Source organism: Kogia breviceps, chromosome 3, assembly GCF_026419965.1.
Source record: "Kogia breviceps isolate mKogBre1 chromosome 3, mKogBre1 haplotype 1, whole genome shotgun sequence".
NCBI lineage: Eukaryota > Metazoa > Chordata > Mammalia > Artiodactyla > Physeteridae > Kogia > Kogia breviceps.
Genome location: NC_081312.1, coordinates 98,990,366 through 99,014,300, shown reverse-complemented (window position 1 = coordinate 99,014,300; position 23,935 = coordinate 98,990,366). Strand labels below are relative to the sequence as shown.

The following is a 23,935-nucleotide window of genomic DNA, read 5'->3' as shown; positions in this document are numbered from 1 at the left end:
ATCGAACCCAGGCCCCATGAATTGGGAGCACGGGGTCTTACCCACTGGACCACCAGGGAAGTCCCTGACACTACTTCATTTTGTTTTGCTGCAGTAGACACAGCTTCAGATGCAGACAGGAAGTACAATTCCAAAGGTAGAAAGAAACCTATTGCACACTTCAATATCAGACAATCCAGTTTTTAGAAATTGTCCTTGAGTTAGTCCCTCCACCTCTAGATACACTGGGCCCCTGAAAGAACTCTTAATTTAAAGGATCACTCTGGGAAAACAGGCCTTCCCCTGACTATTTCAGCCACATCCTAAAAGGCTTCTCTTGGAAAATTACAAACAGTTATACATTATTTGGTTTTTACTTACATTTTAAATGTGAACACATTTTAGACATAACTAGTACAATGATGTGTTCATTATATTTATTTGCATCATTTCCTTGATTACTGTATTCTAAAATCAGAAGCTTTATACTTGCATTTGAAGCAAGACCTATGTACTGCTTGGCAACCTTTGTGAATCATGTAAGAGTCTCATCTCTGTTCAATAAATAGGAACTCATCCCAAATTTTCAAACAACTAACAGGGTTAATTGGCACCCATATCATCACAACGTGAAAGACAGAAACAGACTTACAAATATCGAAAGCAAACTTAAGGTTAGCAAAGGGGAAACATGTTGGGGTGGGGTGGGGTTGGATAAACCAGGAGCTTGGGGTGAACATACACACGTTACGATATATAAGTAACAAACAAGGACCTACTGTATAGCACTGGGAACTCTATTCAATACTCTGTGATAACCTATATGAGAAAAGAATCTAAAAAGGAATGAATAAATGCATATGTATAACCAAATCACTGAGCTGAACACCTGAAACTAACACAACATTGTAAATCAACTCTACTCCAATAAGATTAAAATATATATTAAAAAACTGTGAAGACAGAAAAGAGGCAGGGTATGTGCTGCCATTTCCCTTCCCATACCTGCGCGAGACATCACTAATCAATCCCAGTGACACTCCTTGCTCCTGAGCCCAGCATATCAGAGCCACACTCAACCAGAGCTGCTTGTTATGACTTATGTATTGATTCTAAAGAGAATACCCAAGATGATAAACAAGTTGCATGCTCCAATCTATAAGGAATCAACTGAAGGATATAAACATTCAGCAGGCTGGTGAAATAAGATTTAGGGTGACAAGACGGCTGCTTTCAAGTATCTGAAGGGGGAACCTGGAGGTTTCATTCAATATGGCTCCAAAGGGTAGCCAGGCAACAAATAATCATCCCAAGGTGAATTATAGTGGCATTATAAGAATGCCATTATTGCAAAGTGTAGGCAATGTGAGGACGAAGGTGAAGCAGAATGCCTGGGAACGCTGAAGCATGCTCTCTCCCTTCTTCCCACCCAACCACAGATACACAACAGATTTTTCCTTTAATCCTTTGAAAACATGTCCCACTGACTCATGGAATGTTCTCACTCATGGAATTTCTAAGAAGCAGATACAGACAGGTATGGTTGCTATTTAATAGCTTTGGGGGAGAGACTATGCAGATGAGGGAGAATATCTTTGATAAATATGCAAAAGGCTGGGCTGGATTTACAGTTTAAACAGAAATTGCATTTTCATTGATTTTCTCGCCCTAAGACCTCTAACTCTAAAAACCTCTTGATGTTGGCCCCACACTAATGTCTCGATGTTCATGCAAGGTGCAACCAGATGTCCTGACCACTCCTTTGGGACCCAGGTCTACCAATTTACAGTCAGAGGCCTCTGCTCAGAGGGTGACAGAGCTGTGTGACAAGGGATTAAGACAGAGTCCCAGGATTTCCTGGAAAAGTCTTAGTCAATGTACAGAGTGAGAGAGTGGCATGGACATGTATACACTACCAAACGTAGAATAGATAGCTAGTGGGAAGCAGCCGAATAGCACAGGGAGATCAGCTCGGTGCTTTGTGACCACCTAGAAGGGGATAGGGAGGGTGGGAGGGAGGGAGACGCAAGAGGGAAGAGATATGGGAACATATGTATAGGTATAACTGATTCACTTTGTTATAAAGCAGAAACTAACACACCATTGTAAAGCAATTATACTCCAATAAAGATGTTGAAAAAAACTAACAAAAAACACATTTGTTTGTTTTTAAAGGTACGAATTGGTCACAGCTTGGTTACACACAGACAGAAATTCTTTGGTAGCCCCTGAGGCAAATGACTCCTCTGAAATCAGCAGGCTGTGGTTATATAACTTCTTGTTTAATCTGATCCTTCTATTTTATCCTGCGACCTGGAGCAAACCATCCAACCTGAAGTCTCAGTTCCTGCATCTGTAGAGTTAGGAACACTGTAGTGACATCTGACCTTGCCCATCCTGACACCACAAAGATGAGGTAGCCTTTGAAAAAAGCTGAGCTTCTTAGAAGACAGAAATGACAGGATTGGGTCTCATTATTTAATATTTTGCAAGGGGTTTTAGCTCTACCCTTGGTTTTCAATCCTCAAAATTACTCACATTTAGACTAATCTGCTTACTAGATGTTGAAATATACCCTGAGGCTTTTCTTTGCTATGACCTAGAATCACGCTGGTTCAAGAGCCAGGATAGAAATCGCTTTTAAACGACTCATTTTTACCTTCCAGAATACTTTAGAGCAGGGGCGATATTCTCCCTCAAACAATCCCTCCCTTTCTAAATCCTAAATTTCCCAGGGAAAAGACACTCACAGAGATGTGACACCGTGTGCTCCACCCTACATCTTTCGTACTCTTCAGATGCAGAGAGAAACACAGTGTGGATGCAAGAACTAGACGTGTTCTAGGTGCACTTCACATAGATAATCCCACTGGGGAGCGGGAGGGTGACCAGGATTACGGAAATCAGGGGGAAGGGACAGAACCATTACTAACCCCCCTTCCCTTCCCCCTGAGGTCATCATCCTCAACACAGGATGCAGCGGGATGGTAAATGTTACCACAGAACACCAGCCTCTCTCCCGTGCTCCTGTGTAAATGCACACTGGTCAACCTGAATTATGCCTGATAATGTGTGGAAGCAAAGGGGACCCACACAGTCACATGCCATACATGCATAAGGAGGCCTATCTGTAGAAATCTGCAGAAACATAAACACAAGGAGAACAAACGTAATATCCTAATTCCAATAATCCCTCAAAGGTGTCAAGAAGCCCTGTGAGCCTACTGCTGAAAGGACAGTTGACAAACCAGATGGGCATCATGAGTTTCTGTCATGGACATTGGTCATTTGGGGCCCTTCAAGAGCCATTCTTCCTTCTTTTGGTTCAGCACCAGGATTTCCTTTCTGGAAATTAATTCTCCCCCTCTGTGTGTAGTCTGGCTGGGACTGTCAGTCAGGACTCCCCCCACCCTTTTACCCCCGGCCGAGGAGTGGGCATGTGGGGCCTGTAGCAAGCCAATAGGGCTCTTATTTCCAGGGCTTTGACTCTTGGATGGAGAAACCTGTTGGAATTTATCCACTGCAGCAGCAGCAGACAAGTAAGACTGTCAGTTCTGTCCACCTGGATCCCCAGAGCTTCCTCAGTTTCTGTCCTGCATCCAGCCTGGTGCTGCACACTTCCTGTTGATTCTCAGAGCTACTGTATATCCTTCCAATGAAATCCTTTTGTGTTTGACTTAGCCAAAATTGGTGTCTGTTGCTTACAAGGAAAAAAAAAAGAATGCTAACTTATACAGATGTGCAGCTTGCAGCTTGCTTCCTCAGATTCCGGACCTACCTGAGGATTTCCAGGCCCAACAAAGCCCTATGATCAATTCTAAATGATTCCAAAAATGATACTCTGCATCTGAGTACATTCTCCCTAAAATCCTCTTGTTTCTCCATGGTCAGTAATAAAGAGTATTTAAAATAGAATGAGAGAGAAAGAGGCAAACTAGCAAGCCTTAGAATAGTTCTATAATGGTGAAATTTATACTGGCTCTAAATTTCACTTTTAGGGACACAGAGATGACGACAGAGAAGAGGAAAGAGAATCTAATGGACTTTTTAAAGTATCATTTATATACAAGAAAATGCCGGGGCTTCCCTGGTGGCGCCGTGGTTGAGAATCTGCCTGCCGATGCAGGAGACACGGGTTCGTGCCCTGGTCCGGGAAGATCCCACATGCCGCGGAGCAACTAAGCCCATGAGCCATGGCTGCTGAGCCTGCGCGTCCGGAGCCTGTGCTCCGCAACGGGAGAGGCCACAGCAGTGAGAGGCCCGCATACCGCAAAAAAAAAAAAAAAAGAAAAAAAAGAAAATGCCTAGATCACAAGAATTCAGTTGATGGGTTTTGACACCTATATTCACCTGTGTAACAAACATGCCAGTCACGAGCTGGATCATTACCATTGCTCCACAAAGTTCTATCATGCCGCTTTCCAGCTAATCCTTCCCCACACCCAAACAGGCAAACACTGTTCTAACTTCCGTCACCATAGCCTAATTTCTCCTACTTTAGAACATAATATAAAAGGAATGAGACAGTATGTACTCTTACATCTGGCTTATTTTGCTCAACATAATGTTTCTGAGGTTCATCCAGATTGCTATATGCATAAGTAGAGCCATCTTTTTTATTGCTGAGTAATACTCCATTGTATGAAGGTACCATAGTTTGTTTATTCAGTCTCCTGTTTATGGATAGTTGGGTTGTTTCCAGTTTGGAGCTTTTATGAAAATAGCTGCTGTGAACATTCTTAGACAAATATTTTTTATGGACCTATGATTGCTTTCATTTCTCTTGAATAAATGCATTTTTATTTAATGGTGCAGAAGCTTTCTATAACAGAATGCAGAGAAACAATAACATACTTTTTCCAAGAGGAATAAAAGTGCCTATTTTCCACCTTTTCTTCTAGGACAGAGTAGGTTCATAGGCACCATTCTATTAACCCTTTATTCTTCTTTATAAGTTTCATTCTCTCAGTCTACAGAATCCTCATTTCTCTACCATTCCAAACAAACCTCTCTCTTTCCCCTTAAACTAGCAAACACTCTCCATATGCCTTCGTCACGGCAATTTTTAAAAGAAAGAGCTAGCACTATTCACAAGCTACCCTCTTTAATTTCTGTCCAGTGGTTTTCCCTATCCTTTCCAGTGGTTTTCCCTATCCTAGTCTTATTTTCTCAGGTCTCATTCTCTCCTTGACCTCTTGCTGTGTTAAGCTGTTATGACTGCTTCTCCCCCACTGCCCCTCCTTTCATTTTGTAAAGAAAATTTAAACGTTAATTACTCATACAGTTTTTACGAGGAAAACAGGTACCCAAAGACTGGTCTTAAATGCTCACAACTGTACACATCTTTCTCCTGGCTTCCATACACATTGAGAGTAGAGATCCTGTAGCCAGATTCTGAGTTTTGAACCTGGCTCTATCACTTACCAGCTGGATAATCCTGGCCAAGTTAGTTAACTATTATATACTTTGTTTCTTCTGTAAAATGAGGCTGATAATAGTACCCACCTCACAGGGTTGTTGTGAGGAACAAATGAGTAGCATTTAGAGCTATGCCTGGTACGTAGTAAGTGCTCAAAAAATACAAGCAATTTCTATTATCTCATTTGTTCCTCACTGTGGTGTATGTAATAAGAGCACTTTACAAACCATAATAGACTATATTACTGTAAGAGATGATATAAGGCATCATAATGCTTTGGTGCCACCTTTTCTCAGGCTCCTTTCATGGTTGACTCTCTTTCCCCTGCTTCTTTAAAGTGGACATAACCCAAAGCTCCTTCCTGGATCCCTTGTCCTCATGATTCTACACTCTCTTGACGGTCTTATCCATCACGGTGGCTTTAATTGTCACACCAAAGCCAATGACTTCAAATATAGGTCTACAACCCTAAGGTATCTTCCTTAAACATCCCCAACTTCCTGCTGGGCATCTCACTACCATTCATCAAATTCAACATATATAAAACCCAAATCACCGTTTTGTTTTCACAAGAGGTTGCCCTCAGGATTTTGCTTTGTCCTCAATAATACACTCATATGTAAGCAACCACGGCCTAGTCTTGCCAGGTATTCGTAGGCATGGATAAGAGAGCTTGAAAATGGATCTTGCAGTGGGTATTACTGGAAAACTCCTTTTGTTACCCTTAGGCCTTCCCTGTCCACTCTGAAAGGTCCCTGATGACTATGAACTGTCTGTGCAGGAGGGCTGGGCTGGAGGATGGAGAATTGCAGGTACCTAGGAATGAATGAAGGTGCTTCATTAAAACATGAACATCCTAATCCCAGGTTCACCAGCACTTGGTCCTAAGCCTTCTTTCCTCATGTCATACAGTTTGGATAATACTGCCCATATTTATGGCAGCCCTTGCCCCACGCGCCAGTGGAGGGAGTATCTGTGCCAGGGCAGACTGGGGGGGGAGTCAGCAGCACACCTGGGCACCTGGGTGCCAACATTCCACCTCTGCCTCTTAGAGCTTTAGTCAAGGAGAAGAAATGGTCTCAGTGGCTCAGGGCTCTGTGGCTGTTAGAGACTATGTGGCACCTTTAATATTTCCTGGAGCAAAATCTACTCTCCTTGCAAGCAGCCTAATAAAAGTCTCCTGGACTTAGAAGGAAGGCACTGTTGGAGCTTCCTGCCTGTGCTAGTCATTAGGGCTGGTCACAGATATTCAATTTCTCCTCCTTTGAGCACACAGTGGGATGGGTACCTCCCTGCTGCCCTTGAAGTTAAGTGTGACATGCCGCTTGCTGTGGCCAATGAGATGTGAGCAGAAACAACAGGGATCGCTTCCAGTGGAAGCTTTAAGAACCCATGTGTGATTCACTTGCTCCCTTTCCCTGCCTCAGTGGAAGCAGAAGTTGAGGTGCAGCTTCTATCAGCCTGGGTCCCCGAATGAGCAGAATAGTTACTACATTACACAGGTAGCATGAACATAAGACAAACTTTTGTTCGCATCATTAGGGATTTGGAGGCTCTTTGTTCATTAGGATTTGGGGGATCTTTGTTCCTGCAGCATAAGCTACTAAGCCCTGACAGATACAGTGGCCCTGGTCACATGACCACTTAGCGACCTCCAATTTCTGACTCAGCCTCACTTTTGGCTTCTAGATTTGCACTCTATTTAGTTCAGCTATTGAGGACACACAGTGCACTTATGGTATTCCAATACAAAGCTGTCCCTGGTTTATGGATTAAGACTGATGCTTGCTGCTGAATAGCCCACAGCGACCCAGAAAAACTCTAGATTCTAGTGCCGCCCAGCCCCAACACTCTAGTCATGAAAACAGGTACAATTTTCCCCAATGCCCCTAAAAAAAGGTCTTTCTATTAAAGAAGACTTTCCCATTATAGCTAGGTTGACCATATAATTTATTGTCCAAAGTGGTTTTGAATGAAGGGGGGACTAGGGTGACAGGCATGAACTATCACTATCCTGACTAAACGGGGACGCAGAGGCACTGGAATTCTACTTCTATCGTCTTTACGGTATTAGGTCTATGAGAAAAATTCCTAGAGGCATTATCTTAGGACAGATCACCATATCCAGGAAATGCATTTAAAAGCCGAAGAAGAAGCATGTGGAGAAATTAATGTGTTTATCAGAGAGTGTACTCTGCTTTTACTATTCTGTGTGGCATTGGACTGAGTGAGTGCAGCTGTTTCCCTAAGTAGGCACGTGCAAACTGCAGTAGACTTCCAAACAAAACCAAGAGCCCAATGCAAAATCCAGCCTTAAAGTATGAACACCCTGCAGAAACATTAACAGCGTCTTCGTCCCAGTGGTCAGCCTGGGAGTCATTTAAGAGGAAAGAGGACAAAATCAAGAAAACAATCTTAGCAGCAAGAAGAATTGTTTAAAGAAAGCCAAAGTAAATGCAGCTTCGGTGACTACGGGATCCTCTTCTAGGCATGTGAGACATATTAACGTCAATAAATATTTTTAAAGAATGCTAAATTTTCTAGGCAAAGTAACAAACACAGTGTAGAAGACAGCTGATTTCTTAAGTCTGCTGCTAGTCTGCATTTTTCTTTTCTTTGTAAAATACCAGGATTCTAATTGCCTTCTTCAAACTGTCAGGGCTTATGGCCAAAAAGTAGATAATAATTTCTGTAGAAGATTCTGTTTTTCTGTCTGTCACAATCCTCTCTTCCCTACCTCCGCTTGCTGGGATATGTGTTTCCAACCAGAGGGTCGGTCACATGACCTGAGTTAGCCCAATGACCCCTTCAGGCCCTGAACTCAGGTCCAGGGATGGGGATATGATCCAAACAAGATCACAGTGTGGTTTTTCTGAGATTGAAACCATCACTAGGCATGCTAGTTTCCTAGGCTGCCGTAACAAATTACCACAAACTGGGTGGTTTAAAACAACATAAATTTATCCTCTCACAGTCCCAGAGGCTGGAAATTCAAAATCAAGGTGTTGGCAGGGCCATGTTCCCTCTGCAGTCTCTCGGTTAAGAATCTTTCTGTGCCTTCTCCTGGTTTCGGGTGCTTTCCCGAAATCCTTGGTGTTCCTTGACGTGTAGCTGCATCACTCTAATCTCCACCTTGGTCATCACGTGGCCATCTTCCCTCTGTCCCTGTGCCCGAGTGTTCCCTGTATGTGTGTCTCTGTGCCTCTTCTCTTTTTATAAGGACACGAGTCATATTGGATAAGGGCCCACCCTAATTCAGTATGACCTCTTCTTAACTTGCACTTTAATTACCATGCAAAGACCCTGTTTCCAAATAAGCAAATTCATAGGTACCAGGGATAGGACTTAAACATATCTTTTTTGGGGGACACAATTCAACCCACAGCACTAGATAAGACAGAGTCTTTCTCACTGTGATTGCAAGTTCAAAGCCATGTAAGCCTGCCCATCCACCTGAGAAGTAAGTAAACAGACCCAAGAGATGGAGAAAGACAGAGAAAAGCAGGGTCCTAATATTATTGAATCCCTGGAATGCAGCCATGTCTGAATTCCAGCCCACCTCTTGGACTTCCCAATAACATGACCAACAAAATATCTTTCTTGTTTATATATAGGTAGGTTGGATTTCGGTCACTAACAACCGAGAGTTCTAATTAATATATGCACCAGTGAATTATGCTCTATAATGTGAATTCAAATAGCTCCCCATATCTGGATGGGGAAGGGCAGGTGGGTTACATATGAAAAAGATTAGCCATGAGTTGAACTGTTGAAACTAAGTGATGGGTAACTAGGAGGTTATTATTATACGATTATACTATTCTATTTTTATGTACATTTGAAATTTTCTAAAATAAAAAGTTAAATATTAAAAAAGCCTCCTCCCCTGCCCCCTCCAGGACTCACAATTAAAGTCCAACACAAATCAGGGCAAACAAAAGAACAGGAAAGGTAGAGTCATACATCAACCAGACAATAGCAGGCATCCACAGGGAATACTGATAATAGGTGAAAATATTAGCACAAGTTTTCTTTGCGGGATGAAAAGGGCTTTTAATATTAGACATGAGTCTACCAGGCTTGACAGGATCAGGTGGCTGGCAGATGACCTCCCTGAACTAAGCAGAGAGGGTTGGGCAATGGGGCTCTAGCTCCAGGGGAAACAATGGGGAGCACAGGGCACGGCTGGAGGAATTCGCCTTTTTTCCCAGTGAATCACGGCAAAGCAGCTATTATTATCCACAGCCAGCAAGAAAGCAAGGGTGCAGCTCAGACAAAATGCTCTAAATGCTCACTGACAAGTACTGTTGTTCTGACACAAGAATATATTTCACAGGTTATGAAACACCCACGATTCTGTGCCTTTGATTTTTTATTTTTTTTTTATTTATTTATTTTTTCGGTACGTGGGCCTCTCATTGTTGTGGCCTCTCCCGTTGCGGAGCACAGGATCCGGACGCGCAGGCTCAGCGGCCATGGCTCACGGGCCCAGCAGCTCCGCGGCATGTGGGATCTTCCCGGACCGGGACACGAACCCGTGTCCCCTGCATCGGTTGGCGGACTCTCAACCACTGCACCACCAGGGAAGCCTTGTGCCTTTAATTTAAGCCAGAGTCACAAGCTCTTCTGAAATCCTGCCTCCCTCTTGGATTAGAGCTTCTCAACCCCAGCTGCTCATTAGAATTACTTGGGATCTTTAAAAAATCCTCATACCCAGGCTGCACCCCAAACAATTAAATCATAATCCCTGGGAGTGGTGCCCAGGCAACAGTATTTCTAGAAGGCTCTTCAGCGATTCTAGTGGGCAGTGGTTATGAGACCACTTTGAGAATCCAATCAAGGCTACAGACTCTTCTCTGAGAAAATCACAGACAAGAATAATTCTGCATCCCATTTCAGAGCAGACATCAATCCTGCCTTCTACTCCTCAAGGGCTTACACCTAGGCACAACCTTCCACATTTGGACATTGATTCTGTAATGGAATCCGCACAACTCATTATCAAGCCCTCCCCAGGACAATTTCTCCAGAGCTCGGACATAACAGCAGTGCTCCACACACTGGGTTGTGGCCCAGCCCAGCTGCCCCAGTCACTGCCTTGGGCTGATGTTGAGCAGAGTCCTTCAGCTGGACACTGAGGGCAGCTGCACTCTCTCCTCTGGCCAGCATGGCTGTCGGTACTGAACCCCACAAGCTTTGCTTGACCCATCACCACTTTGGAGCCTACTTTCTCTGTGATGGGAAGATATATCTCAGAATGTAACACTTCTCAGCCCCAAAGCCATGTTACCATCTGTGTTTCAACAAAAGAAAGTGACTCCACGATCTAGAACAGCACTGACAAGCTCTACCAATATCAGATCTTCCATCATTTTGAAAAGGCAGGAACCTTGGTCCCAAGGGCAATGGCTACCTACCACACTTCATCTTTGGAAAAAGCATTCAAGGTTCCCCCAACACAAAAGCCAAACAACTGTCCACCCTACAACTCTACATGCTCTCTTAAGCCACCACACCAGCGCTTGCAGCAGGAACCAAGGAAAAGGGAAGCTCCAACCCTGCTCATTCCTCACAACCTTAGCTTGAAACTCGCTCTAACCCATTCTTCAAACCCTGCTCTGTCTCACTCATCCTGCCAGCCTCAGACACTGCTTGTTTCAGTCAATACTTCATCCATCGGACTGATGGTCCAGGTGTCATCTGAGCTACACTACCTTTGGTAAAGACCCCTACCAGCTCCCCCTTGCCCTGGGGTGGGGGGTCACACTTTCTCCCTCATTGTCACTCTAGCCAGGATCACACCAATTCCTCCAGCAATAACCAAAGGTCAACAGGGTTGGAGAACAGACAGAAAATAATTGCTGTGGACAGGGCTAGGGCTATTCTTACCTTCTGCAAACGGTTCCCATTCATAAAACCGGCCCATGAACGGCTTGTTGTTGTAGGATGCACATTGTACCTCCCAGATACTTCTACTGCTTTCTGGACAGACCTAATAAAGCAGATATTAAACATGCAATTAGTGTCCATAGCTCTTCATGGCCCCAGCCAAATCCCAGGAGACCTCTCCAATGTTAAATGTCAGTCCTCCTCCACCGAAACCTGGGGTTCTACAAATGTGCTGATCACCTATATCGAAAATTTTAAATGCAGATCCCAAGGCTTCATTCCAAGTTTACTAAATCAGAAACTTTGGAAGGACACTAAAGTTTTTTTGTTTTGTTTTTGTGTTTTTTTTTGTGTGTGTGATACGCGGGCCTCTCACTGCTGTGGCCTCTCCCGCTGTGGAGCACAGGCTCCGGACGCGCAGGCTCAGCGGCCATGGCCCACGGACCCAGCCGCTCGGCGGCATGTGGGATTCTCCCAGACCGGGGCACGAACCCGTGTCCCCCGCATCGGCAGGCGGACTCCCAACCACTGCGCCACCAGGGAAGCCCGACACTAATGTTTTAACACGCTCCCCGTGTTAAGTTTTTCCATACCATAATCTGAGAACCACTGACCCAAACCTGCTCCTGACAAAGTGGTCTGCTCGCCTCCCTCAAAGAGGCCATCCATTTCCATCTGTTTGACTTTCTTCGTGCCATTCCTGTACGTGGGATAATATTCACAGCAAACATGTACAGTGCTCTTACCAGGTGCAGGAACTATTTTAAGCATATTTCACATATTAACTAACTTAATCTTCACGATGACCAATGTGATTCATATGGTATTATTAGATTTTTTTCACAGGAGAGCAAACTGAGGCATGAAGCAGCCACACAGCCAGTGAGGACAGAGGCTGGATTGAACCCCTAGAAGTCTGGTGCCCACCAGGCTCCCTCTCAGTGTCCTCCCATCTTGTCTAAATTCTGGTCTAAATTCTCTCCACCATCTAAAGCAAGAGCTCCTAGCCTTCGGCATGCAAAAGAACCACCCAGAGAGCTCCTGGGAGATGCAAACTCCTGGATCCCTCCTCCAAGGATTATTATTCAGTAAATCTGGCATGAGGCCCTGTAATCTGTATTTTGTCAAACTATCCAGATGATTCTGATACACTAGACTACTCAAAGAAAACATCCAGCTCCCTCTGGTTTCTTTCCTTCTTTTTTTTTTTTTTAACAAATATCTCTATTTTTTAAAAAAAATTAATTCATTTATTTTTGGCTGTGTTAGGTCTTCGTTGCTGTGCGTGGGCTTTCTCTAGTTGTGGCGAGCGGGGGTTACTCTTCCTTGCGGTGCACGGGCTTCTCACTGCAGTGGCTTTTCTTGTTGCACAGCATGGGCTCTAGGCACGGGCTTCAGTAGTTGTGGCACACGGGCTTCAGTAGTTGTGGTGCACGGGCTTCAGTAGTTGTGGCTCGTGGGCTTTAGAACGCAGGCTCAGTAGTTGTGGCACCCGGGCTTAGTTGCTCCACGGCATGTGGGGTCTTCCCAGACCAGGGCTCGAACCCGTGTCCCCTTCATTGGCAGGTGGATTCTTAACCACTGTGATACCAGGGAAGTCCCATTTATAAACGATAAACATATGAGCAAAATGTGACATAAATGTGAAATAAGATTACAATCTCTCATTTAAAGCTAGGATCTAGCTTTTTAAAACTAGCAACACTCTGTTTAAGTGTAAAGTGTGTGTGTGGTGAGGGGGTGTTTTAATAATCAGACGGGAAAGGCATCTGGTCCCTTAAATATTAAAAGCTCTGTATAGAAGTCTCTGGAATAAACTGCTAATATGATAGCTCAAATCCTGAAGGATTTAGAAAGAAATCTACTGTCTGTATCAGAAACATCAGGTCTCGTGGCAGATGAGGGAACAGAGGGAGAAATGAAACCAGGTGGAAGGAAAAACATCCCCTGCTTGATCAAGGGCACTTGGGGAGGCTGCTGGGACAAACACTCAGGGTGGTCATAACCCTGCTGCGGCCTGAGCCAAACCATATGGAGCAAGAAACCATGTGAAGTAGAACGTGATGGAAACTGGTGGGGGGAAAAAGGGGCCGGAAGGATGGGCAGGGCTGGCTGAGCTCTGACGATGGGTGAGAAGCTGAAAGGCTGGGGAAGGCTGTCTCCAAGGGCTTTGGAAGCCAAGCTGCTGGTGGTCCTGAAGCCGGAACCGTGTAGGCTTCCAGCAATACCAGCTGCCTCCGTGAAGGATTTGGAGTTAAGATGCTTGTTACAACCCTTTGGCCAGAACCAAAATTCGACTAGGATGGGATCAGCTGGGCAGCTTGGGAGTAAGTACCATCCTTGCGATGAGAAAGAATCGCTAAGGGGTTTGTTAAAAATACAGATTCTCGGGCTTCGCCCCAGTGGACGGTGTGCAAGAGGGCCAGGAACATACACTCTAAGTGATCCCTCTGATGCAGCCAGCCTGGCACCAGACCATGTAGCCGCAATTAAGGGCCACTCCCAAGCCTCAATCACACGCCAAATTACTTAACATGAAATCACAGTGTGAGAGCAGAAGAAAAGCAAATCCAACCCCTTTAATTTAAAGATGAGGAAACAGAGGTGTGGCGAAGTGGGGTACCTTACCAGAGGTCCCACGGTGACACGGAGACAGAGCCTAGAATGCTGACCACCCACCCTGGCCCTCACTAGAGCTTGAGATCCGCTGCTGGGTGGGTGGCAGGTTTTCGTAATGGAAAGAGACCAGAACAAGTGGGCCAAATGTCCCGTTCCTCAAATAACTACGTAAAGCCAAGCTTCTCTGAATGAGGCTCCAGCCAGAAGCCACCCTAATTAACCTAGTGGCAATTACCAGAATTAGAAGCTGTAGACCACAAAAACTTAGCCAGTCTGTTTAACCTCTTTCTACCCATCAGTAACATAGTGCTAATGGGCTGGACCACGAAACAACACACCTTCAGAATCACTTTGAATTGCTCGATATTTGATGATATAAGTGCATATTTCATGCCATGGAAAGCATCCACAATCCATTAAGTGAAAAAAGTGATTATGTGTGTGAGGTGTGTGTGTGTGTGTAGAGAGAGAGACTAAAAGTGTTATCTCTGGAAGGTGGGTTGGTTATAGAAGTTTTCTTTTTACAATTAACTTTTGGTTTATTTGTATTGTCTAATTTCTCTACAATAAATATATGACATTTATGTAATAAAAATATATCCGTATTGAGCCCTTCCAAACACACAGCCACACAAAGCTGGAAGGGCTCAACACTGATAACATTTTTATCAGTGTTTTTAATGCTAATGACTGGTGCTCTTATTATATCCATAAGCATCTGCCTAATCAACCAGCTACCTGTGATGCGTCATTCAGGATACACTGTCCCCAGTCATCAACAAGTTCTTTATATCTGAGTGTGTCCCAGTTACCTCCTAAGGCCAGAGGGCTTAAAGTGGCATCAGACCCACAGTGAGGGATCAGGTGCTGAAGCAGCAAATCCACCTACAGTTGCCAGGAGGCAGCTGAGCCCAGAGGCTGACTACAGTATCCAGCGAGCACCTAGCACGGGAAGGTGCAGCAGGAGGTAACAAGGTGCTCTGGAAGATGGGGGTCTCCCTGTGCATGACCCTGAGCAGGGACCCACAAGACGCCAGGTGAGCTGACAGTTAAAGGCAAGACACTACTTCCTGGGGAGGAGAGAGACCTGGCCAGAGAAATGCAAGCCTCACAGAGTCCAGATATGGAAGTGGGCTACTGAGACAGAATTATGGTACAGGTGAGGAACACAGATGCCTGGGGTGATAATGATGGTGATGGTGTTAAGAATAGCTAACTTTTATTGACACTTACTAAATGTCAGCCACTCCACCATATGATTGATGTATAGTTGCTCATTAATTCACACAACCACTGTTATATCCATTTTACAGATGAGGAAGCCAAGGCAAAGAAAAGTTAAATGAGCTGCCCAAGGCCACACGGGGAGTCAGGATTTGAACCTAGAGCCCACAACAGTAACCACTATGCCACAGTGCCCCTCAAGAATGTGTGGATAGCAAAGTTAATTTGCAATGGGTCCTCAGACAAGAGGGCCGTAAACTTCTTCTTGCCTACTGTCAGGAGACGTCCTGGAGAACAAGTTCAGATTCAGCCTCTGAGGTCTACTGAAGTGGCCCCAGCAACAAGGATCAGGGCGCCGTGGATTGAGGATGAAAACCAAGGAAGGCTGGGGAATTTCTGTTTCATGTCTCTTTTGTAGATTACATCTGTTTGTACTTATACTATTATCAGTATAAGATCTCCTCTCATTTTAACAGACTCTCTGAAGTTAAAACTTCCAGGTTACAGATAATTTTACATTTGTTATACTTTAAGTGGGTTGTTTCCTGATGCCATAGACTGAGTCACCCTCACCTTATCAGTAACTGTCTCTATATTACACTGTGAGTTGGCTTTGGGCAGATTTCCTGCAGACAGCCGATCCTTTCCATGGGCACGGATTCTTACAATCTTCAGGCCAGAAAACTGAAACAAGGGAAAAGCCATGTAGATAGAGATCAGGCTCATTCAGGACGGGGCCAGCTAAGACGGGAGCTTTATAGCCAAGGAATGGCCCTGGGAGATAACCTCCCTTCAGATGACTCCTTTCCACCACAAAGAGGGAGGGATATTCCCACTGGTCTCTTATGGGAAGAAGAATAAAGATTTACTTTAATATAATGAGCTGAATCCTGATAAAGCACTTCAGGCCCTATCCAAAGTTCCATCTAGACAATTGCCTGGAGTTGCTATGAGTCACAAAGAGTATTATGGAAACTCTGACTATGTTTCTAGTGACCCTGGTTAATATGAGATGCCAACTGCCCATACGTAACTTCACTCTGCTCAAGAGGCCGCTGTCAGTGATCACACAATTAACTTTCAATAATTAATTACTTTCAGTTCCCCAGGAGACTGAAGAGTAACATCCCCGATGAAGATGACACCAAGGAACATGACCTTGGGGTCTGCCTGGGTCCAATATGCATTTTTTATTTTACCCTTTGCATTGCTCTGGATTCAATCAAAAGACCGGCTACCATAGCAACAAATGATGTATTTAACATCACCACAGTGAAAAAAAAATCTAAAGAAAAAAATCTAGAAAATGTCCCTGCACTGCCATGAGAAAGTGGCTCTGTGACCTTGGGCGAAGCAGTTTGCTCTTCTAAACCTAAATGACTGCATTTCAATAACAAGCCCTGCGCCACTCGCCTCACCCCCTAACCCGAGAATTCTGTGAGGAGTAAACTAGTAATATATTAAAGTTTCTAGCTCATAGTAATGTTCAATAAATGTTAGCTGAATTGGAATCTAAGAAGACATCAAAGATGAATCCAGCAGTTCCAGAAGCTGTTAAGTGCCCGACAGGTAGGTGTTCTGAGCAAACATTCCCTTCTTTTCTCTTCTACAGATGGAAGATGGGCTTTGTTTCCCATCATCTTGTTATATGATATAGAATCATATAACCATGGACCAAAATTTCTTACAAGTTATCCAGCACAGTTTTCAAATATGTTTAATATCTGCTTTCTCAAGTCACTTGGAACAAACGCAACCTCACAAAAACTCTTCTGCCACCTCCTACCACTTCCAGGGCCCTCTAGACAGTCAGTGAATTGGTTTGTTCTAAAGAGCTGGGTAAAGGCTTTGGATTTAAAAAACAAAAAACAAATAACTGAGGTTTTCTTAGTTCTCAAACACTTTTTTTTTTTCCCTATCCACGTTCATACTGTTCTCCTAAAGAAAAGAGTTTCTCTCTTATTCAATAAATACATCAAAGATCCAAAGGATATTACTATAACTAAGCCCATCCATTCACCCATGAGAATCCTATTTTTTAAATACTCTGTACAGGGCTTCCCGGGTGGTGCAGTGGTTAAGAACCCGCCTGCCAGTGCAGGGGACATGGGTTAGAGCCCTGGTCCAGGAAGATCCCACATGCCGCGGAGCACCTAAGCCCATGTGCCACAACTACCGAGCCTGCACTCTGGAGCCCGTGTGCCACAACTACTGAGCTTGCGCGCCTAGAGCCTGTGCTCGGCTTCTCACCGCAATGAGAAGCCCATGCACCGCAAGGAAGAGAGCCCCCACTCACCACTAGAGAAAGCCCACGTGCAGCAATGAAGACCCAATGCAGCCAAAAATAAATAAATTAAATAAATAAATTTACGAAAATAAATAAATAAAGAAATACTCTGTACACATGTCTATACAAACCTAGGCTTACCCCAGGAATGCTTATTTCTCTCTCTTTAGATTGTGAATGTATCTCTATGCCTGTAAGAAGGTCTGAAAGAGAATATCTTTTTTTTTCTAACTAACCAGGAAGTATGTGGTAAAATGTAAACTTAAATTCAAAGCTACTACTCCCCCAGGGAGCATAAATTTCTCAGTGGCTACTTCGGGGATCACATTAATAAGACTGGTTTCTTCCCCTCTGCTATCTGCTGAGGCAGGATGTGAAATTCCTTCAAAGGCAAATAGTCACTGTGCCCCTGCTACGTGTCAGGTGTTGCAAGCATTGAGGATACAGAGAAAAGTCCCTCATAACAGTCTTTTGCAGGGATTTCACAGGCCAACGTAAAAAAAACAAAACAAAACAAAAATGAAAAAGCCCAACAAACAAATAAAACATACACCAAAACACATAATGCAATGAGAAGAATTTGGTGAACTGTTTGGGCATTACATTTCTAACCCTGCAAAAGAAGGAGAGGACTGATCCTTCCTAATATTGATAAACCAAGACAATAAAAATTGTTAATATACTATATATAATAAAAATATAACTGAAAATAAAATGTGGCTAGCAGAGATCAGCAGAGTGGGAGGAAAGAGGATCATTTCTTCATCTTTCAGAGTAAGGAGTCAGAGAAAATTTGAAGCTGATATATCAAGAAGCAGAGATGTTGGTACACTATTTAGACTTACGGAGAGAATGAGAGTAAAACTTTTAAATGATTGACTGTGATTACATCTCGGGAGAGGGACTAGGATATACCTCTCTCTACCACTGTGATATTTCTTCCTATTTGTACTACTTTTTATAATCATGAAAAGTGACAGTTGTGAACAATTCATATATATGGGTATGATTCATACATCTATATTTCATACATATGAAATATATCTATATGAAATTTATTTGAATATTTACGTGTTTAATATATTTAATATGTATATGTTCACAAAATATTCATAGACATATTTCATATATATATGTAAGGCCACTTTTCATATACATATGAAAGTCAATAATAGAACTTTCTATGGAAAATTCCCAGTGGTCTGAGAAGATGGAAAGCAGAATAATGCAAAAAGCACTGACACTAGCATATATTTCCCAGATAAGGAGGTTGGTGACAAGCTCATGATAGGAGAAACCTACGCTGAGCCCTCTAGTTAAATGACCTGTCCATCCGCTAACTGGTCCCACAGGTCCTGTCATGTCTTTTTTTTTTTTTTTTTAACATCTTTATTGGAGTATAACTGTTTTACAATGGTGTGTTAGTTTCTGCTTTACAACATAGTGAATCAGTTATACATATACATATGTTCCCATGTTTTATACCTTACAGAACTGCACTGACTTCTTGACGTGGCCCATTTGCTAAGTTTCTCCTTAAACTGCACGTAGGAAGTTGTTTGTTAGCTCCTCTCATTTCATATGAGACGAGGAATGGGATAGAATTAGAATCTGCCTAAAGAGAGCTTAGCTATATTTGAGATTTGTCCAACATCTTCCCTCCATTTTCACTTACTTTGAGCCAGAAACAAGTCCACAGGGATAAATCCATTGTCAGAAGTCAATCCCACCCCAGGGAAATTTACTAGAGAGTCATTGATACCAGAACTCATCACAGCCATTGTTTGCTAAAAGCTGCTTTTTAGCTCCAAAGGTTTTTCCCCTTGAAACGTTAAGTGCACTCAGTCTAAATTCAGGATCATTTTTCCTTTAGCAGCAAAGCCCTTTAAAAACTGGAAAGCTTGCCCCCCCCTTGCACCTGGTGACTCCCTCCAGCCTCCCTGATCCAGAAGGAGCCTGTGTGTCAGTCCCCTCTCCAGGGAGGAAGCACTGAACTCACAATGCTTAAGAGAAGAAGGCGAGAGAGAGACACCTGGGTCTCCAGGACAAAGGGCATACGGTGTCTTGGTTGGTTCATGTATTTTGCAAAAAATAATACAAAACCCCAGAAACAGCTAGTAGAAAAGAACTGTATTTTCACTACATCTCCACGGGCACCAGGAGGGATTGTGGTTTGGTTTTCTCCTTCCCCTGTGTCACTCCTATAAAGACTCTAGTTCTTTTGCTCCCAGGTCTTAACCTTCAATGAAAGTCCATGAAGAAGAAACTTATCTATTTCCTCTATTGCTTGAATAGGTATAATTTTTAGCCATAGCTGAGGAAGTGCAGGGCTGTGGATAAACCATGGACACCTCTATGTTGCCCCTTCACTGCTGAAGACATACTTGCAGGTGAAGCCACTGCTCATGGCAAAAGCATCTCATTCCACTGAGAGGTCCTCCAAGCGCCCCTTCTTGATCCTCAGCCCTTACTGGAGCGCAAAGGGGCTCTCGGATCCCTGTCACTCCCTCTTCCTAGAAAACTCACCCTTCCGCTGGATCGCCTGCAGGAGGCCTTTGAGGCCTCCACCCAAGCCAGGTTCATTTCCACTACCTGGAGATTTCAAAGTGCCTACACAGCGTGTGGAGTGGTGCCTGTGCCCTGCGCTTGTTATTAACTATTTATGAGTCTCTCTCTCCTGCTGGTCTTTGAGCTTAGGCTCAGAGCTTGCTCTACTTTCAGCATCCCTGACCCCACGCAGTCAATGTCAGTGCCGTGCTTATGGACTCCAAGCAAAAACCTGCAACAGTGAGTGACTTGCACTGTTGTCCTAGTAGACGTCTAAGATGATGCCTGCTCTAAAAGACCACAGATTCTTTATTTTTACTGGAGTGTATCACCTTCACTTCCTCATACACATTGCAGGCAAGGAAAAAGAAAACCTTCCCTATTTTTAAAGTCTATATTCAGGGATCATTAGTGCTGCATTTATTACTGATACTGAAGTACTATCTCATAGAGGACATCTTATATGAACCGAACAATCCTAAAGACAAACTAGCATGCTTAAAATTCCCAGATGACATCACAAGGTAGGGCTTAATATGAAATATGCACATTTGAGGGTATAAAGGCTTCATTGGCATGAAGTTATCTATAGGCTGACTTTCATCACTTTAAACATGACCCAAGGGTCATTACATTGAAAGCCACATAACAGCGAAAATGCTGGGTCTCTCAGCAATCTTGTTTTATTCTTGGGCAAAGGGAAAGGACTCTCAACCACAGCTAACCCAAAGGACAAAAGGGGACTCTGAGGAAGTCTGACCATTTCATCCACAGTTCGATGACTCAGCCCTTAGGATTCGGGAGCTGTTCAGATATGCAGACATCTTACTCCATTCTTATCTCCAGCCACGTTCACTTATCCGGGTCCAAATGGTTTATTTGCTAACAATGTGTCAGCACGTGCCAAGCTCCTTTTACACATGACTTATCTGAACCTCACATCAACCCTATGGAGCAGGTACTATTATTCTCCCCACTTCACAGATGATCCTCAAAGAGTTAAGTAACTTGTCCAAGGAAACTCAGCTCCCGGTGTTAGAGCTGGGGTTTGTATCCAGCTCAACTTAGCTGCCAAACTCACTGTCCCATCCAATTAAACCATTTGATTAGAATTGCTTTCTGATTTTTCACTGTGTTTAAAATGTTTCTCACCCATCAATCTCATGTATGAAAGTCCAGCAAGACCATGTGATAATTCTGTATTCTGAGATGTTAAAGCATAAGTTTCCCATTAAGACCGTGATTATTTAAAGTGGATAGAAGGAAGCGGGAGGGAAAGGAAGGAGGGTCCCTACCACCTGGCAGGCACTGCAGCACCCAAGATCCTGAAACAACCCTGCCTTTTTGTCCTTGACTAAGCTGCTTCCTTGGCCCCAAATGCTCTTATCCGTTTTTTGGCCATCCTTGAGAGCCCAGCTCAATTGTTCCCTTCCCCAACCCTATGGCCTCCTGCCCTGTGCTCTCAGAGCTCCTTCGCCCTCACTAAGTGCTCCAGCACCAAGTGCTACGACCTACAAGTAGCTGGATTTAGCACCTTCTCTGTTGTGTTGAGGGAGGGATTGTGACCAGTGATGAGATTTGGAAGGCTGCAAAAACATTTCCCTTAATTCAGACCACCTGTCATGAGCATGACCTCACAGCTCAGAACTGAGCCCTTTACTGTGGTGTAGTTTTAGAAAGGGGGCATTCCATCAAGAACTGGGGTTGCATATACTGGGCACTTAGTTAAAGGGATGAAGTTCTGAAATCAGTGGATATTTCCAACCTACACTGGGTTACTTTCCCTTCTTTTTCTTCTCCCAGATAATAACTGGGTGAGAACTCGATATGTATGCATTATTTTCTAATTTTTGAAGAGGACATACGTGATAACTTTCATTCCTTGTTCACAGTATTACCCTTCACCTCTTTCCTTTTCGAGTAGGAAGATTTACATAATTGGGGGACTCACGCCATCCCCTCATTTGGACATCGAGGAGGATACGTACATATCTACATAAGGTCATTGTTGCTAAGATGCTGGAGCACATGGGTCCACGTGGAGGACATGCAAATAAGACAACACAGAAGACTTAGATTGCTCTCCTTAGAAAGGCCTGATTGCAAGGTTGGTCCTTGGCCGATGTCTAGGAACTTGGATTTCAAAAGGGTTCCCACCACTCCCTAAGTGATAAGAGTGACTCACTATGCTCCAACTATATGTACAAGCAATATATTTTATGCTAAGCACCTGCTTTCCTTTTGGGAACCTGGAACTTTAGTATGTAGCAGGCAAAGGGTGCCTATGTGACTAGCCACCAATATAAACTTTGGCCATGGAATCTGTAATGAGCTTCCCTGGTAGACAACACTTCACATGTGTAACAACTCATTGCTGAGGGAACGAAGTGCATCCTGTGCAACTCCACAGGGACAGGACTCTTGGAAGACTGTGCCTGCTTTCCTCTGGACTTGGCCCCATGCACCTTTCTTTTTGCTGATTTTTCTCTGTATCCTTTCACTGTAATAAATCATAACTGTGCATACAAATATATGTTGAGTCCTATGAGTCTTCCTAGCAAATCAATAAACCTAGGAGTGGTTTGGGGGACCACTAACACAGGGAGTTTTAAAGTGTCCGTGGGGCATGGACCAAGTCACAAGAAGCCATGGGCTTATAAAAAGAAGATATGTAGTAGTGGGACCTCTAAGGAAAGCTATCTCTCAATAAGGGTAAGTGGGATGTGACTTGGGGTGATGGCATGCAAAATGTTAGTGAAAAGAAGGGAATTAAACCTATACAATCCTCTGTCAACATTTACTTCTTTGTCTAAGAAAATGGGTGAGACATTGTTTTACCTATGTCCAAAATGATGCAGACATCATGAATTCACAAGAATTTTTAAATATTCCTTGCAATTCAATCTCCTCGGTAGTGGAGTTATCCAGCACCCGGAGAAGCCACAGCTTTTATATGGGAAGAGAGAGCCCTGCTGTTGGCAGCATAGGTCTGGAAAAAAGTGCATGCTTCAAAAATGTAGGTTAAATGAAAGAAATGCTAAGTAGATATCAGGTCCACATATATGTCAAATGCCTTCTCTCTTTTCCCTTCTCTTTATGGATTACTTGGTCTTTAAAACTGACACATAGTAGTCAATGGGAGAATATATTCTACATTAGAAATGAATTCATTTCATTTTTTTAAAATTGCAATGGATATTCCAGAACAGGGACTGTGTCTTATCATGGACACAAGTATTTTTTTTTATTTATAAAGCACTTTCTTAACATCACCTCATTTGATCCTCGTAACAACTCCATGAGGTAGATAATATGACTTCTATCCTCCATGGAGCCCGGTCCGTTACAAGACAAGCAATGATGCTCAATTAAGATTTACTAGTTGACTGATGGCTTTAGGAAAATTACTTTAGGCTTTAGGAAAATTACTGCTTTACAAAAATCAATAATTCCTGAAGTCTGTCAGTGGAAGAACAAGCTGAAAAGCAATCCAGGCATTCAGAGGAATTATTAAAATCACAAATTAAGTCATTTCTATGGACTCTACAGCAGGAAACATATTTTTAATGAGGAAATTGAAGCTAATATATAACAGCTGTCCTGTTACCCAGTAACAGACTATTAAGGCAGATTAAATTATTAATGAAAAATATAGTAACTTGGAAGTTTAACCTTTAAACATTCTCATTCCTTTCTCTTTTATATAAAGTCTTCAAACTGATATTTATTTTTTAAAACACATTTGGTCATCTTATGTAGTTTCCATTTATAATTCACTTTGCTGTGGAATCATTAGCTATAGGATCTGCAGCAATTTTTCACTATCATATTTTTTCACAGTACAATATCCAAAGTCTTTATGCCTTGAAGAGCACGGAACCTCCAGGAAACTTACTGGATAATACGCAGGCTGGTCAAATCTCCCAAAACTCCCACATCTTTGACACTACCACTGGTTGCCCTAAATTAGC

The 23,935-nt window shown here is 43.3% G+C and overlaps 1 protein-coding gene across 1 annotated transcript in view; it reads right to left on the bottom strand.

Moving 5' to 3' along the window:
• The window catches only part of THSD4 (thrombospondin type 1 domain containing 4), a 556,774-nt gene that overhangs the window by 440,156 nt on the left and 92,683 nt on the right, over positions 1–23,935 (bottom strand). Inside the window, exon 5 of the mRNA XM_059055985.2 lies at positions 11,288–11,390. Within this exon, the coding sequence (XP_058911968.1) occupies positions 11,288–11,390 (103 nt within the window). The remainder of the gene's footprint in view (positions 1–11,287; positions 11,391–23,935) is intronic.